The sequence below is a fragment of the Myodes glareolus genome, chromosome 3, assembly GCF_982192425.1.
Source record: "Myodes glareolus chromosome 3, mMyoGla1.1, whole genome shotgun sequence".
NCBI classification, from domain to species: domain Eukaryota; kingdom Metazoa; phylum Chordata; class Mammalia; order Rodentia; family Cricetidae; genus Myodes; species Myodes glareolus.
Window position 1 is genome coordinate 36,273,003 of NC_142028.1, and position 17,227 is coordinate 36,290,229.

Genomic DNA, 17,227 nt, shown 5'->3' on the forward strand with positions numbered 1-17,227 from the left:
TAGCACCCATCTCTCCTTCCAGAAATGTGATTTTACTTTTTCTTACTGCTTTGGCCAGGGGGAAGGAGTGACAGCCTCTGCCCAGTCTTCTCTAGTGGCAGCTCTGACATCCCTCCGTGGAGTTTGCTCATGGCACTCCTAGTGCCAGTCTCAGATCAGGTGCTTCTGCACCCGAGGGCTCTGGCTCTGAGGCTGCTGGGAGCTGAGGGGCCTCAGGTTTCTTCCAACTCAGGGAATACGCCAGGTCTTTACCTCTGACCAACCTACCCAAACAGCAAGTCAGATGAATGCCTTCATCTTTTTTGTTTGATGCTATTGTTTGAGACAGGGTCTCACTAGGTCCTCGCTGGCCTGGAACTCACTATGTAGACCAGGATGGCCCTGAACTTACGTGATGTGAGTGTGGCCCCACATGACTTTGTGGAGTTGATTCTCTCCTACCTTGACCTGGATCCTGGGGGTGGAGCTAGGTCACCAGGCTGCCCCTGAAACTGTTCTTTTCCTCCGTGCTAAAATCTAAGTGGTTGTGAAGGTGCTGCTGAGGGAGGTGTTGCTGCTTCTGCATGGAGCAGGCGACTGCGCTCATGTGTAGCTTTCATGTTGTTTATTTTTAATTCTATGAGACAAAATACACTGTATTAGGGAACTGGTCTGGTCTCAGCAGTGGGGCTAACTTTTGATTCACCGATCCCCAGGCAATACATAGTTTTATATCTGTCTTTGTCCTAGAAGAGCTTAATGTATTTAGACTACATTAGAACAGAACCAGCTGGGTGGCTCAGTCATTTGTAATAAGTCATGACAACTAAGTTAACCACTTACCTTCTGTGTTCTGGAGGGTTCAGAGTGAGGCAGGCCTTTGTCATCAGTGTGTCCCTGCAGTCATTTGTGAAGTACAGCATTGGGGAGACGAGGCCCAGAGCAGGGACATGAATTCAGATCCCATTGTCTCACACTCACGTCCCCTCACAGCATTCAGAGTGAGGAGGGGCAGCTGAGCCCTGCGTTTGATCTGGACTTGTTAGCTGCAGCCCACCTCCCTTAGCTGCTGGTTCAAGACAAGTTGAAGATGGTAAACTTCAGAAACTGAACCTCCAAAGAGGTTTCTCTTGGAGCTGGAGAGATGGCTTCGTGGTTAAGAGCTGTTCTTGCAGAGGACCTGGATTCAATTCCCAGCACCTCCGTGGTGGCTCAAATCTGTCTGTAACTCTGATTCTGAGCTCTTCAGGAACTAGGCACACACGTGGTGCACAGACATATGTGCAATCAAAACACCAATGCATAAAATAAAATAATTTTTTAAAAAATGTTTAAGAGGCTTCTTTTCTCACAAAGAAGTGGGATATTCTAAAACCAGGGCTGTCCTTTTTAAAGGGACCTGTAATCCTGACCATGTAAATACTCAGTTTCTTATACCACTGGGGAGGTGTGGTACTTATGTTAGAGGAAGGAAAACCTTAGTTAATTACAAATGTGTGCAGGGGAGTCCTGTATAGCATGAGACTCTTGTTTGTGGGATTTTAAAATAGAAGCCATGTGTCTGACTGTGTCTAGACTTCAGAGCATTTGCAAAGACGTCATCTCTCTCTCTCTTTTTCCCAGATAGATAAAAGCCCAGAAGGACAGTTCACCCAGCTAATGACATTGCCCAGAACCTTACAGCAGCACATCAATCACATCATGGACCCTCCTGGGAGAAACAGGGATGTAGAGGAGACCTTACTGCAAGTGGCTCAAGACCCCGACTGTGCAGATGTGGTGCGGCTAGGTGTGTCCACGAGAACGGTGTTATCTGATGCATTGTTCCTTCCTCCTTGCCTAAGGAGATCGAGAGAGATTGCGTCTGGAGAGAGGAAAAACATGAACAATTTGGGGTTTTCCAAATCTCAGTGTTCACTTGCTTGAAGCAAGCAGTGGGAAAAATTTCAGGATTCTGGGCTCTAAAGCACTTCAGTGATTGAAGTGCAGTTCTTTAGGTTTCAGGAATGTAACTTCTAGATGTTGTTTGAAAGATGTGTCTGTCCCTGTGGTGTGAGAAGGAAAGACACTGATGGCATCTGCAGCTTCTCTCTGACCGGTACCAGGTTCTGTCAACCCCCCTGACGGCTCTCAGGCCCTGTTTCTCTGCATTTACCCCTCCCTAATGTTCATCAGAGTATTCAGATCTGTGTGGTAGGGCAGACCTGTGATTTCAGCACTCAGGAGACTTGGGCAGGAAATTTGCCAGTAGTTCATAACCAGCTTAGACTACACAGTGAGTTCAGGGCCAACCTAGGCTGTAGCAAGGTGAGGCTCTGTCTCTAAAAACAACAGAAAGCTCTCACCCTTTTCTCGAGAGATCTACTTCTCTCTAAGGTAGCAAAGGACAGTAGAAGTAATTATGAAACTGAAAATGACCCGTCTCTCAAACAAGTCCATTTTTCTGCTTTCCCTCAGTAAATATTTATTAATTGGAAATGCGGTTTACAGAAGGAATTTGGAGGGCGGCTCACAGCCAACTTGAGAATGGCTCCTCTCTACCCCTCAGGATCCTGCACCAGGTTTCTTGAGTGTGCCCATGTGCTCGCTCCCCTGTGGCTGGGTCGCTGCTGTCCTGAGGCGATGGAAGTCTTGGACCCTGTGTCTTAGCACATTCTCTTTATTTACTTTTACACTGGACACTTCTCTCCTGAATAAAAAAGAAACATTTCTTTAACTCTTCTGCAACTTGGAACTCAGAACTAGAAGACATAAGCAGTTTTAAATTCTTAAGATGACCTCTGAGGATCTCCTGGCGTGCCTCTTGTTTTAAGGTGGCCGAGTTGCACTGCAGCCTTTGCCAGTGGTCACGCAGCTGGGTCTGACCCCAGCTGGCTCCGCAGTGCCCAGCTGTTCTAACACCTTCCTCAGTCATTCCTCCACTAGTTCTGTTGAATAGCTGCAAATGTCTAGTTTTAGATTCTTGAAGACTGCTACGATGACAGCCATCTGCCTGGGCTTCTCTTGGTATCCTTTTTGTTTTTGTGTTTTGCAGGGGTCTCATCAATCGTCAGACCTTCAAGCATCAGGCAGAGCACCAAAGGCCTTTTTACTGCCGGTAAGAACTTTGGAAATAGGCGCCTGTGGTATACTTGCTATGTACCCACTGGCCAGAGTGGCTTCAGCGTTGTTGGTTGAATGCGCATGCGTCTCCCCTGTGCTGGTGCAGGCCTCACACTTCACCCCCATCCACCTGGACACTGCAGTGCCATAGACACAGCTGTGAATGCAGTGTGACCAGGACGTCTTCCGGCTCACTGTCTGAGGCGCCTCTCCTCAGTCTGCTGAGAGCTCCTGTGTGGGGTTTGCCCTCACATTTCTATATGGAAGTCATACTGCGAAGCACTGCCAAAGCCGCGGTGGAGGGAACTCCCTCCCCGCATCCCTCACCGACACCTGCTTCCCTCGCGGTGAGGGATCTGTTCTCCCTGCTCTTTCCTGAGTGGTGGATTGATGTTGCCGGTCCTCTGCCCTTCTGCTTTAGGTGCCATCTCCCCTGGGTGATCTGAAGGCAGTGCTTGGACCACCCAGTTATGTCCTCCCTGCCCTCCTGTCAGGCGTGCCCAGTCGTGTCCTCCCTCCTGCCTCAGAACTGCTCTCATACTTGTAGTGTGGGCCAAGTCACTACTGAAGGTTTGACGCTGAGGGGAGGCACATGGTGTGCTCTTCCTCCTCGGCTGCCCTGCGGTCTCTGTCTGGTCCCTTTGGTCTATGCCTTTCACCCTCTCCGCACACAGACTCCTTTTGATGAGCGGGGCTCCTGGAAAAGAATGAATTTGGAGACTATGTTTGAAACCTTTTTCTCTATCTTTACACAGAGTTAGCATTTAGGCCAGGTAGAGAAGAAAAATAATTTCCCTTCAAACCTTGAGGTCACTGGTTCTGGTGGTGCCCACTCATAATTCCAGCACCCAGGAACTCACAGTTCAAGGTCTGCATAGCAAGACCCTATCTCTGAGCAAAACAGAGAAGGGAGGGAGAGACAGAATTCTGAAATAATTACTACAATTATTCTCTCACTTTCCAGACTACTGTTGAAGTTCAAAGCCACGCTGACCCTCAATCCTTCGTGTGTGTTCTCTCTGGAAGCTCTGGGGCTCTGGAGGCTAGGTGGCATGCTGTGGTGTGATTGTTTTGATCTCTTCTCCTGGCCATTCTCTCAGTGGGGAAACCCAGAATAGTCTCTCATTCCCCATTTGTTTTCTCAGTTCTCATTCTCCTCAGAGTCCTTTATCCAGATGCTGGGCTTCTAGGCCAGGGGTTGCTTTTTCTTTTGTCTCCCATGTGTTAGCCTTGTGGTCTTTTCCCTTTGCTCTCTGGGAGGTTTTCTCAGCTTTAGTTCTGAGCCTGCAGGTCTGTCTGTATGTAGGGGGTATTGGGTGTCACATCCTATACAAACTCTTTCCCACCGCATTGTCCTGGCCCCTGCTCCTTCATCTTTTATTCCCAGCACTTTTGTCAGATAAAGTGGCTCTGTTGATGAGTAGGGTGTGGGAACTCTTTCTCCTCACCTTTGTTAGAGACCCATGTTAAACACCTGTCCTGTGCTGGCTGCTCAGCATATGAAAGTGGGCTTTGGCCATGCTGCCTCCTGAGCTGGAAAGGGAGACAGACACACATGTCAATGGAAATGGGACCGAAGTGGCTCCCAAACCGAGTGATCTTTCACCCTGTACCTGCTCCTTGGATGTGAGACTGCCTGAGCTGGTGTGGCCACAGGTCTTAGAGTCTCACAGCCCAGTGCATGCCCATTGGAGTGTTCGTTCCCAGAATATGGCATTGCTTCCTGAGTCTGTGGAAAGATCTGGCCGGGTTTCAGCAGCACTAAACACTAAGTCAGCTGCAGAAAAGATCTCCCACAACTCAGGGGGTAGCCTTGTATTTCTAAGGTAGTCATTTATTCTGCACTCCTGCTGGTGTGTCCTGGCAAAGCTGACATGGGGGTGCTTTTGTTTGCTTGGGTGAATAAGGCTTTTGATTTGTGTTGTGCCTGTGGCTGGCTGCTCCCTGTGATCATCCTTGAGTGAGATTTACAGATGGGTTTTCTTGAGCGGAAACTTCCTGGAAGGAACACTTAATGCTTTTAGTTGTGGTAATAGTGTTATTTGGGTTTGCTTTTTTTTCTTTTAATCTTGTTCTTTCAGAAAGACATGCCAAAATATTTGTGGATTAAAATAATATGATGCCTGGGATTTACTTTATAATAAATGGTAGAAGATAGTGGGTTCTGGACTGTTTCTGAGCTGGTATGCTGTTGAAACCCAGTAAAGATAAGTAGGTTCTATCAGGATTCTATATCCTATCAGTATTTGTATATTTTTATTTATGACAGGGCATCAGATAACCCTGGCCAGCCACAAACTTACTATGTAGCCAAGGATGACCTCAAACTCTTGATCCTCATGTCTCTACCTCTTGTGTACTAAGACATAGCAGGCTTGTACCACCCCACCAGGGCCTCATTCATGCTGGGCAAGTGTTCTCACTGAGCCACATCCAGACAGTGTATTGCTGTGTAGTACAGGTTGACCCTGCTGCTTTAGTCTCTGGATGCCGGAATTCCTCTCTGTCAATGTCAGGTTGTATATGAGTATGTTGGGGACAGGGGATTTTAGGAAAGCCAAGCTGTTTCCTTTACAAGACTCCTTTGGCCAATGAGAGGCTTCACTGCTCCATGCTTGTACACTGTGGGGTTGAACTAAACTGTCACTTAAAACCTTTTAGACACTTTGGACCCAAACAACGGAGAAACTGAAGGATTTTGTCCCATTCTGTGCCTGATTTTAATAAAAGTAACTTCAGTTGTGGCGATGTCTTACTGAGAGAAGCAGCCTCTGTGAAACTGAATAACGGTGCTGTCATGAGACATACCAAAATAAACCCAAAACTACTTCTTCTATTTGAATAGTGAAGATAGGACAGGAGGGGGGCGGGATATCAGTGAATCTCCACCCTTTCTCCTGATAACCTCCAACCTGAGCCAGGCCCCAGTCTTTCCGCTTACTCCTTCTGTTTGCCAGCAGAGGGCAGTGCTAGCAGAACCTGCCACTCAGGTTCCCTTGGTGGGGGGGCTGGAGCGCTGTTCTGCTTCCCTTAAACAATGACTTGTTCCACCTTCCTTTCCAAGGAGCCTACACTGCACTGTAGGAGTTCATAGGCTGCAGAAACTGTTGAAAATGATGACCCCGTAGTTCTGTGGGGCTTCTGGCCTCTGTGTATGGCTGTGGCTTATGACATCTGTAACCAGCCCCTTGGATTGGTTTGGGAAGCATGGCTAGTGTGGTGTGCAGCTTGACCCCTCTATCTTCGTGGCTTCCCTTGGCAATTCTCACCATCGGACACACTTGAAGTTTCAGTACAGAAGTATTGTGTTCCTTCTCTCCAGAAGTTTCTGCTTTAGGAGCTGATCTCTTCTCTTAGACCTCATTGTTAGCAGAGCAGCAGGGCTCTCATCAAGTTTTGTGGGTCATAGAGAACCAAGGCCAGCAGGGTGCCCCTAAGAAAGCGCTCTGCTCTTGAGGTATCACATCTCTGCTAACAAAAGACCAGCTAAGTCAGGTGTCATTGTCTGAGCTGCAGCCCTTTACAAAGTTTCTCTGCCTGACTAGAGGCTGCAGCAGTGTGAGTAAGCTGGTGTGGGGACAGGTAGGTAACAAATACCAGAGTCAGTGACCAGCCTGAGAGACAGGCCAGAGCCCCACAAAGGATGGCCCCAAAGCTACATTCACCATTCAGAAATACAGAGCCTCCTTGAGGGCAGAGGGAGCCATAGGCGGGTGTAAGACCACAGCAGCAGATGGAGACCAGCAGATAGGGTGCCAGCCAGCTAGCCAGCTGAGGGACCTCCGTAGCCTGGACCCGGTCCAGGGCAGCACAGGCAGAGAAAAGAACCCAGGATGGAATATCTGGGACACATGAGTGGGACGCAGGCAGTCAAATTCAACTCAAAAAGTTCCTCCTTGGGAGGCATTGGGGCCACCCTCTGAGGTGCTGGGGCTTGGGGAGACTGTTTTCTAATTTTCCCCACCTGTCTTTATGGTCAATCAATTAACTCTAGGGGCAGATCCCTCTCCCAACTTCAAAAGATTCGGCTGAATTAACAAGACAGGTTTAGTCTTGTCCCTAAAAAAATATCCCAGCATGCCTCACTGTCTTTCAGCCCTTTCCTGAAACACCAGGGAGCCGATCGTTATTTTCTTCTTTCATCATCTTTCTAATAATGTGTTTATCACTGAATCCTGAACATCCATCCTCTCCCTCCTTCCTTCCCTTCCAGCAGGGTCTGCATCTGAGGCTGCAGTGAACTCAGTTCTGGCTCTGGTCCCTGAGTTCTGTAGATGTGTGTAGACTGTAGATGTGTGTAGATGAGTACTGCCACACCCAGCTAACTCTGAAGCTTGTCAGATTCTGCTATAGCTCTGCCTCAGATGCCCTTTCCCATGCAGCTAGGTCTTCATTCGGAAACTCACTGCAAGCATCTGGAGTCTTACTGACTTTCTCCTCAAAAGTGTGGATTTAAATTTGAATTGTAGATTAGAGTCCTGAACAGCAGAGTCACACCCCTGTCTTAGAGAGTTTTCTGGAGAGTTTGTTGCACTAATGGCCCCTTCTTGTTTTTTTTTAATTGAATGTATGATCTAATTGTGTTTTTTCCTTCCTTTAGACCTGTCTTTGTTTATTTGACCAGAGTCCCTTGCAAGCTGAGCACTAAACACACACATCTCGGAGCCTCAGCAGTCCCAGACCCCAGTCCTGCTGGATGTGTGTAATACAAACAACTCCACCCTGGAGCTGCACTCTGCCCTCTCCATAGATTCTTCATGGGGCTTCCCACTTCCTGAGTCAGGTTCCCCGACCTGTTCCCTGTGCTTTGCAGCCCTTGCTGTCCTTTGAAGAACACTTTGTCTGTTTCAATTTTATGAACTTGTTGGTTGAAATTTTTAAAACCTTTGTTGAAATTAATCTGTTTGTTCTTAACCTTGTGCAAGCTCAGAGCTTATGCAAACCTGGCCGGATTGAGTGCTTTCGGGGTGGTAAGGCTATGGACAGAGCCCGTGAAAATCTAACTCTGAACCCTCTGGTGGAAGTGCACATAACAGTGCACAGCAAACGTTCCTGCAGCTCTAGAAGCTCAGAGTCACAACCTAGCCTGTCTCGTGGACAGACCCTGTATTGCCTAGGCTAGCATCCTACCGATGAGAAACTGGAGGAAGGCTCAGAAAGAGTCACCGTCACACCGTCATCGTCTAGCCGGGCCCATAACCTGAGCCTCTGTGTTCTTTGTAGCACAGTTCCCTGCTACAGTCTGACAGAGCTGAAGGAGGGAGTTTGTTCAGTCAGGGGAGGCTTTTAATCCTCTAAGCATCCGAAGGTGGCACCCAGGGCCGCTCAGCTATTTTCAGTGTTTACCTGCTCTTCCAGCTCTGAGGAGCTCCTTGCTAAGTTTTCTGAAGGCCTCCAGCCATGACTCAGCAACCTGGGCTGCTGCACTGAGTCTTGCCTGTGTGGCGGCCTGACTTCCGCTCAGCCTTCTGGTTGGTTCCACTGGAATTTGAAGCAGCACCTTATGTAATGATCTTCCAGCCCCAGTGCTCAGGTGGGTGAGGCTGGCCAGAGTCGTTGCTCCAGGGAGAAAATGAAGAGGGGTGGAGGCAGTGAAAAGGCTGCGTTTCTCAATGCGATCACGTCAAGCCAGGAGCACATCCAGATTCATCACTAATGATTTTGGGAACCCTGCCTTTCTCTGTCACTGCCTGTAGTAGCCACAGCTTCCAAGCAGGCGAGGCAGCTTCCAAGTAACAGGGTCAGTAACAGGGTCAGGTAGTTGAAAAGATCACTTCCTGGAATGAACTGTGCCCCTTGTCGACATGTTCACCAAGCCCACAGCCAGGAGTACCGTGTACAACTCAAAGAGAAAAAGGCTTCAGCTCCTCAGACCACACCCTAAAGCACTGAGTGCCCTCACCCATAACATGAGGAAGTCAGATCCGTAGTAATGTCTAGGGCTAATAACTAATAATTGGCAGGGCTGGAGAACAGTAGCATACCATTTGTCCCATTGTATGTTTCCCATCATCCCTAGCGAGCCTCTTCTCTGGGGTCTTGTGGTTGGGATAAAGTCAGGGCTGTGAGGGCCAGCCCTCCCTCTGCCACTTCAGAAGACTCAGCTGTGTACCTGCTGTGTGTTGCTAGGGACCAGGTACTGCCCCAGGTGAAAGGGAACAAGGTCCCTGTCCTGGGGGAGCTGTCAGTCTAGGCAGAGAGACAGGAGAGTCGGCTGCAAACACTGTACAGTGTGGTAAATGCTGTGCGAGAGATGAGCACCAGGCATGAGAGCAGCCTGGCATGTGTGCTAAGCAGGAACTAGTGAGAACAGCCTTTGTTCTGGGCAGGCAGGGGCACATGTGGGGCACGGGAAGCAACGAGCTGCTGGCTGGGGTGCAGGTGCTCCTCCCTTCTGTGACCTGTGAAACTCTGGCTGCCGGTACCCCATACCTCAAAGGCTTGCTATCCGGGGAAGTCTAGTTCTGTGAGGTGCATGGGCTGCTCTGCTACAGGTCTCCCTTGGCCTTTCAAAGTCCAGCTCCAGGTCCTCCAGCACACCCAGTCAGCCCATCACAGCCCCATCCACTCAGAGAGACACCGGCAGTCACTGTCCGGCAGTGACGTGTCCACTCAGCAGAACTCGCTTTCTCACCCACGCTTCTTTTCCCTTGCAGGTATGAAGAAGTCAGTGATTTACAGTTCACGGAAACTCAACAAAATGTGGAAAGGCTGGTTGAGAAAAACATCCTGACTTGCTGCTTGCGTGTGTTGTGTAGATTATGAATAAATGGCTCCGTGCTTTTTTGATGGAGCTTTGTTTATCACTCTGACTAGCTGCTTGAAACTGAGGAGACCAAGGTTTGCATCATACTTGGTAGGGTTTGGTTTTGTTTGGTTTTGTATTTTAGACAGTGTCTCACTTTGTAGTCCTGGCTGGCCTCAAACTCGCCGAGATCCACCTGTCTTTCCAGGCTGCAAGTTTGGGTGCCTCCTGAGTGCCAGGATTAAAGGTGTACACCACCATGCCTGGTTCACATGTCAGACACTAACTCAGGTGCAACCCAAGAATGTAAAAGGACTTTGTATCCTAAGAAAAGTCTTCTATGTACAGAGCTGAGAAGGTGTTTTGTGATCAGGTTGGGGAAGGGGTTCTGACTTTGAGGACACAGAGTCGAAGTCATGAAAAGTGCTGCTGTGCTATTGAACTTGAAGTCTGGAAAGACTATAACCCGCATAAGCTGGGCGCTCTTCCTAGTGCTCCGCCCTCCACCATTGACTTGGAGGTTTGGTTTTTTTTGTTAGTTTGTTTTGTTTTTGGCTTTTCATTTTGTTTGCTTGTTGGTTTTATGTGAATGTTTGCACCATGTGTGTGCAATACCTGCAGAGACCAGAAGGGGGGGGGGTCATATTCCTGGACTAGAGTTATAGAGGTTGTAAACCATGTGGGTGCCAGGAACTGAACCTGGGTTCTTTCCTAGACCAGCTAGGGCTCTTAACCACTGAGCCATCTCTCCAGCCCCTTCTCAGGAGTTCTCTGGATTAGTTTTTTCCATTTGTATTTATTCTCCATGAAAGTGTGTAGCAGAATGACTTTTGGGTGAAGAGCCCAAGTCGACATTCTGCCCTGCTGTTACGGGACATGTTGGGGCACCAGGAACCCAGAAACACAGGACAGACTAATTCACCCTGCTTTCTCTCATCTCTCTGCCCTTTGTCATGTTGGCGTCCTACTAAGGGTGCTCCCTCCTGACTAGGAGACTGCTAACAACTCAAGGGCCATCCTCATCAGGGAAGACAGAGACTCTTTGGAACTCTCTCAGGAAAGCAGACATACTAGCCAGTTGTGGCGTTGACCTGTTATTACTCTAGGAGGCTGGAGTCGGGGGTTCAAGACTGTCCCAAGCTCTGTAGTAAGAACTTGACTCTCTGAAAGGTAGGTGGAGAGGAGGGCTGGCTTTCCAAGAGCCCTGCAATCCTCTGTTGGCACTGGTATGACTGACCGGCCAAAAGATGGGACAGCTTGATGAGTTCACTCCTGAGCTGCTTACCTTACATGAGAGGCAGCTTCCTCCGGAGCTCAGATGGCAGAAGAGGGCCTAACTAGTGTGAACCGCAGAGGAAGGACACCAGGAAACGGTTAAACATCATCCACCACAGGTGTCTTATCTGTTCCATCAAACCTCAGGGTCTTTGTAGCCTCGTGTCCTCTCCGTCCACCTCAGACTGTATCCATTGCTCAGCACTGGCCCTTTGATTCTGTTGTGAATTCTGACAACACAGGTTTTCCACCTTAGAATTCATCCCATTCCAACCTAAATTAGCATAATCTTCGTGTCTTAACTTGGCTTTCTATAACTTGGGGAGGAAGGGGTTTATTGCAGCTTGTAGTCTTATCCAGGGAAGTCTGAACAGGAACCGGCGGCAGGATCTGAGACAGAGGCCGTGGAGGAGTGCTGCTTCCTGTATTGCTTCCCGTGGCTTAGCAGCTGCTTTCTCACAGCACCCAGGTCTGCCTGCCCACAGCTGGCACTGCCCGTAGAGGGATGAGCCTGCCCACATCATCAATCAAGAAAATCCCTCACAGGCCGACCTGCAGCCTAGTCTGACGGAGGCACCTTCTCATTTGAGGGTTTCTCCTCCCAGGTGACCTTGACTTGGGTCAGGTTGACGGAATTAACCAGCGTCCTTAGCACATGAGTAAACTCGGTTGAACAAAGCTCCACTGTCAACTGTAAGACTTTCGGAAAGTTGTTTAGTCTCTGAACAGTGTTTCCCGCTGAAACAAGGATGGTGTTACACATCTCCTTCAGGTGGTCGCTGTTGCTCCTGCAGGCGCTGTAAGCCCACCTTTTTATTTCTTTCAGCGGTGGTCACTGCCATTGTTTTTTGTATCATGACATCAGTGATTTTTCCCCCATAAGAAGCTAATAGGATCCCTGCTGTTTATAAGACAATGGGAACCTCCCCTCGGGCTCATCAGCATCCTCTGCCTGAGCTTGGTTGCACCTTCTGTAAAACCTTTCTGTCCCACTGTAACTTCTGTGCACTCAGTAGAGTTTGGAAGGTCAAGTTCATTTTCCAGATGTGGAGCTGAGGTCTCCTGAGAGGAGAATACAGCCTAGGGTCAAGACAGAGCTAAGTAGCAGCTGGGACCCCGGCCCTGGCCTTTGGTCTTCTGTCCCCTGCCTTTTCCCATACAACCCACAGGTTTTACAAGTTGTGAACGTGTGAGCCTCCCCTTCCTCCTGCCCCGGACTCCAGCCTGTCCCTTCATGATTTCCTAGCAGCAGATGTATATCTGAGTTGGAGCTCATCAAGCAGGTATGTAAGGATGAAAAATGAAGTGTCCTGTGAGGAAAACTTCTAGGCAGGAAGTTCTTTCTCAACCCCAAAGACCTGAGGTGGGTCCAGCTCTGCCTGCTCACAGCTGTCTCCCGGCTGTTCAACCAGAGGAGCCCCAGTTTTTTGCATCCATAATATTGTCAGCCCCTACCAATCTTCCAGATGGTTTCAGAATTAAATGAGATGGCACCTAACGTGTTTCATAGCACACAGTATTTCTTCAAGCGTCTGCTAATGTGTTCAGATGGTGACTTTGAATGGCATAACCACAGATAAAACCAGATGTATCTGTCAAAGTCTTCTCAAGAGAAGAAAAACTCCCCCAGTGTATCGGATAGAAAGTGTTTAATACTAGTTCCCAAACATTGGAGGGGCCAGTAAACAAAAGAGACAGTACTTTAGAGGAGCAGAGGGGTGACATGCAGAAGACGAGGAAGCTGCTGGCACCCCGGGGCTGGAATCGACAGGCCCATACCTGCTGCTGTGTTGCTAAAGTTACTCCCTGTGATGATTTCAAAATATGCGTCAATGTTGGCACTCTTCCCACCAGTGGGCGAAGTCTTACTCTTCCTTGAATATCAGCTGGCGCTAGTGACTTGTTTCTAACAGATAGAATGCAGTGGACAAGATCTTAACGTGATTTCAGAGGCCAGCTCCTAAAAGACTAGCTCCCACGTGGCTCTCTACCTACCTACTCCTAGAACCAACCTGCCATGTCTTGAGGAGGCACAGGCCACCATTTAGAGAGCCCAGTGTATTTGATCTGGTAGGTGAGAAAGTAACCAAAGCTTTGTGATACCCCTGCCTGGCCTCTGCTACCCACGCCCAGTCAGCTCCCTGCTCTAAGGGTGGCTAAGCATGTGGATGCTGTTCAAAGTAAGTTTGCTTGAGACCCATATGCCAACTCAGACAAAGGGGATAGTGTCCTGATGCTGCCACATGCTGCTTGGCAGTCCCCATGATTACTGCTGCTGCAAAGTGAGTGAGCCCAGGCACCTCTCTCTCCCTCCTGCCTCATCTCCCACACCGCGTCCCCAGTGGTCAAGAACTAATGGAAAGCTGGCCACCAAGATAGCCTGAAGAAATGTAGTTTACAGGCTCTGGTCCCCAGCAGAAGAGAATGGAGCCGAGAGAATGGGTATAAATAGGCTCACCAGATAGTACCTGGCCTGGTCCCCTCCTGGGGTGACCTAGCATCTGCTCTGCCCTTCATTCCACATGGAGGCATCTCCCTGGCAACAGCTGCAGCCAACAGCTTCAAGAAGCTACAAGCAAGGAAAGGAGGCTCAAGCTGGGTCAGAAAGACAAACATGTAGTTCTTAAAGCTGTCCCATTCTGCTCTGGACAGTGGTGATCCTCTTAAAATTACAACCCTCTTAGATGTATACTGCTTATTCTAGAGACTACCGTCCACACTCAGTGCAGCTGTGTTCCTGCTGTCCTTAGTCTGTGCTTCAATGGGGCAGAGTCCCTGGCCTGTTGGAGGGACCCGAACCCTCACGGCTGTCCTTTGTAGTCCAGCCACTAAACATGCTATCAGGATCTACTACTGACGCTGGGTGGTGGTGGCACACGCCTTTAATCCCAGCATTTGGGAGGCAGAAGCAGGCGGGACCCTGTAAGTTTGAGGCCAGTCTGGTCTACAGAGTGAGTTCGAGGACAGCTAGGGTAACCCAGAAAAACCCTGTCTTGCAAAACAAATGAAAAAGATCTGTTGAGCAGTGAGCCTGGTGAGTGCTTAGCATTTCAAACACTTGCCATGTTAACCCTCACAGAAGCCCTGTAAGGCAAGAGCTGGTTTATTCTAACCTGGCGGCTGAGGAACTAAGACTCAGCTGTTCAGTAATTCACACTCAGAGCCACTCAGTGAAGAGACAGAGACTGGGTTCAGAGCCAGCTCGTTTGAATGGTGTTTCGGTCAGTGCCTTAGCTGCCACATATCTCGGCCAAGCAAGCAGAAGGACTCTGAACAGTGTGGCTCTTGGTGCTGTTTCACCAGGTACCACCTCTCTTGGATTCACAGGTCTAAAAACAGTCTGCTAAACAAGCAGTTGCCCTATTTCTGGTTAGAATTGCCTAAAACACTGCTTCAGAATCACAACTGCCATGGCAAGTAGTCTCCATCCCAAGAGACTGAGCCTTTCCATTATAATCCTGGGGATGGAGAGATGACTCAGTGGTTAAAAGCACTGGCTGCTTGTTCTAGGAATTGTGTTTGGTTCCCAGCACCCACATGGCAGCTCGCAACCATCCGTAACTCCAGTTCCAAGGGATCCAACACCCTTTTCTGGCCTCTGCAGGCACTGTATACATGCCTACAGACAAGCTCTCACACACACACGCAAGAAAAAAAATTTAAGATTTATTTTTAGGTCAGACAGTGGTGGTGCATGCCTTTAATCCCAGCACGTGGAAGGCAGAGGCAGATGGATCTCTGTGAGTTTGAGGCCAGCCTGGTCTACAGAATGAGTTCCAGGACAGGCTCTATAGCTACTGGGAAACCCTGTCTTTAAAAAAAAGATTTATTTTTAAGTGTGTGTGCATGAGTGTTTTTCTGAGGAGGCCAGAGGTATTGGATCCTCATGTATTCATGAGCCACCTCACATGGTGCTGGGAATTGAACTTGGGTCTCCTAGAAGAGTAATGCATATTCTTTTTTTTTTTTTTTTTAGTAATGCATATTCTTAAACATGGAGCCATCTCTCTAGCCCATCAAAAAATAAATTTAAAAAAAAAGAGAAAAGTATAAAATAGCAATTGAGGAAGACACCCAGCATTACTGGCCTCCCCACATGCATGCATACATAAATATGCACACATACATAAACATGCACATGTATACATGCAGACAAAAAAAGTGACTGCAGAGATGGCTCAGCAGTTAAGAGCACTTGTGACTTTTGCAGAGGATCTGGGTTCAGTTCCCAACATTATCAAGATGACTCTCAACCACCTGTAACTCCAGCTCCCATGGATCCAATGACCTAGACTCTACAGGCACTGCATGTACACAGTACATATACATACTTTCAGGCATGTGCAGTGAATAGATAGGTTTTTAAATAGGGAAGATGACCTAGCACTAAGGGGAGACCGATAACATAATGTATAACAGGCCTCATTGATCCTGCAGCAAAGATAGGACTTTTTTTCTTTTCTTTCCTCGGCCATCAGGGAAACTGAGGACTGTAAAAGTCAAGTAGCAGGCATGGTGTCATAGCAGGGCTCTGAGTTCAGTCCGTCTGCTTCACAGGTCTTTTCATCCCCAGCACATGGGGCCTTTGGAACTCTATTTCAGGGTGTGGTCCCTGCTCTCTTGAGTTCACCCAGATGAAGTCCCTTGCTGGTGGCCACACTATAAAGACACCTGTGTTCCTTCCATTTTCTGTTTCCTTCTGATATCAAATCAGGCTGTGGAACATTCTCTCCTCAGGTGACTTAGGGTGGAATTCAGTGGCCGAGCACTTAGCAATGTAAAGATGCCTGTGCCTTGGGCTCCATCCCCAGCATTTGGTCCCCCACAAAAGCCTACCTAAAATGAGTCACCTTGGAGAGATGGTGTGTGACCTGACAGAATAGACCAGTGAGATGCTCTCCCTTTGCTGGTAAGGCAGGCCAGTCACCAGATGTGACTTGAGGGTCACAGCTGCTTGTTGACTGCCTGTACCAAACCCACGTCTCTTCTTCATTCCCCTTCCCCTCCCACCATCTGTTTTACTCCCTCAGCACAGAGGGAGACTGTTTGATAGCCCAAGACCTCCACATAGTCTGAAAGAACAGTCAGTGGGCTCAGTATTTTTAAACAGTACAGGACATTCATAAATGTATGTCCTCCCTTTAGCTTGTGTTCATTCTTAACCAATCCCTGTGTAACTAATCTAGGTGAGTTTACAGTGGGCTGTGTAGAAGTAGATGGATGTGGGCCATGGAAGAGTAAAGGCTGTTCACGGGAGAGTGTGTTCCACCTGGTTTCAGTTAAGTGTCTGCCAATAATAAAGAGCCACTAGTTGATGTTGGGCTGGGGAGAGGGGTGTGTCATGGTGGCTGTTGTTGAGATCTTGTCTCAATAAACAGGAGAGCAGTTGAGACTCCACCCTCACAAGACAACATGAGGAGTCATGAGGACCATTAATTCATTTAGTCAAATAAGTAACAAAAATTTAACAAATTCAACCAGGTGAGGTGGCACAGGCCTTTAATCTCAGCACACTAGAGGAAGGCAGATCTCTGTGAGTTCACTGATCGAACTCGAGTTCCAGGCCAGCTAGAGCTACATAGGGAGACCCTGTCTTAAAAAAAAAGAAAGGAAGGGAGGAAGAAAGAAGAGAGAGAAAGGTAGGAAGGAAGAAAGAGAAAGAAAGAGAAAAAGAAAAAAAAATTATAGTGTGCTAGGATCTGGAGCCCTGTCCCAACTCTAATGATCTTACAATGCAGAAAGTAGTCATGTGGGTAAATTATGGATTCTGTTTCTCTATAAGTGCTTAATTGTAGGGGGTAATTATAATGTGCTATGGAGTTTCATCAAAGCAATGGCAAACATTGGTTGAGCCATTACAGTGTGTCAGGTACTGTCCTAAGGACCTTCTACATACTTACTCATTTAATCCTCACCACAGCCTTATGTAATAAGACTCCTTTTATCTCTGTTTTCTGCATGAGGCAACAGAGGCTCAGAGATGTAAGATCTTGTGTACAGTGTTGCAGGCAATACATGGAAGCCAGGATTCAAAACCGGGCCATCCAGTTCCAAAGCCCTTTCTCTTTCACCCTCTTTGTTAAAGCACTTTTAATTACTTACAATTTTAGTCAGGAGGGAGAAGCA

The 17,227-nt window shown here is 48.2% G+C and overlaps 1 protein-coding gene across 3 annotated transcripts in view; it reads left to right on the top strand.

The window, feature by feature from the left end:
* Tamm41 (TAM41 mitochondrial translocator assembly and maintenance homolog) overlaps positions 1–9,887 on the top strand; it is a 34,739-nt gene extending 24,852 nt beyond the window's left edge. Inside the window, exons 5-7 of one of the 3 annotated variants that reach the window (XM_085686878.2) lie at positions 1,607–1,768; positions 3,014–3,076; positions 9,738–9,887. In XM_085686878.2, the coding sequence (XP_085543004.1) occupies positions 1,607–1,768; positions 3,014–3,076; positions 9,738–9,814 (302 nt within the window). In that variant the 3' untranslated portion in view covers positions 9,815–9,887. Of the gene's footprint in view, positions 1–1,602; positions 1,769–3,013; positions 3,077–7,681; positions 9,710–9,737 lie in introns of those variants that run through there. The other 2 variants (XM_085686877.2, XM_087904412.1) reach the window with 2 other exon arrangements.
* The last annotated feature ends 7,340 nt before the right edge of the window (positions 9,888–17,227 follow it).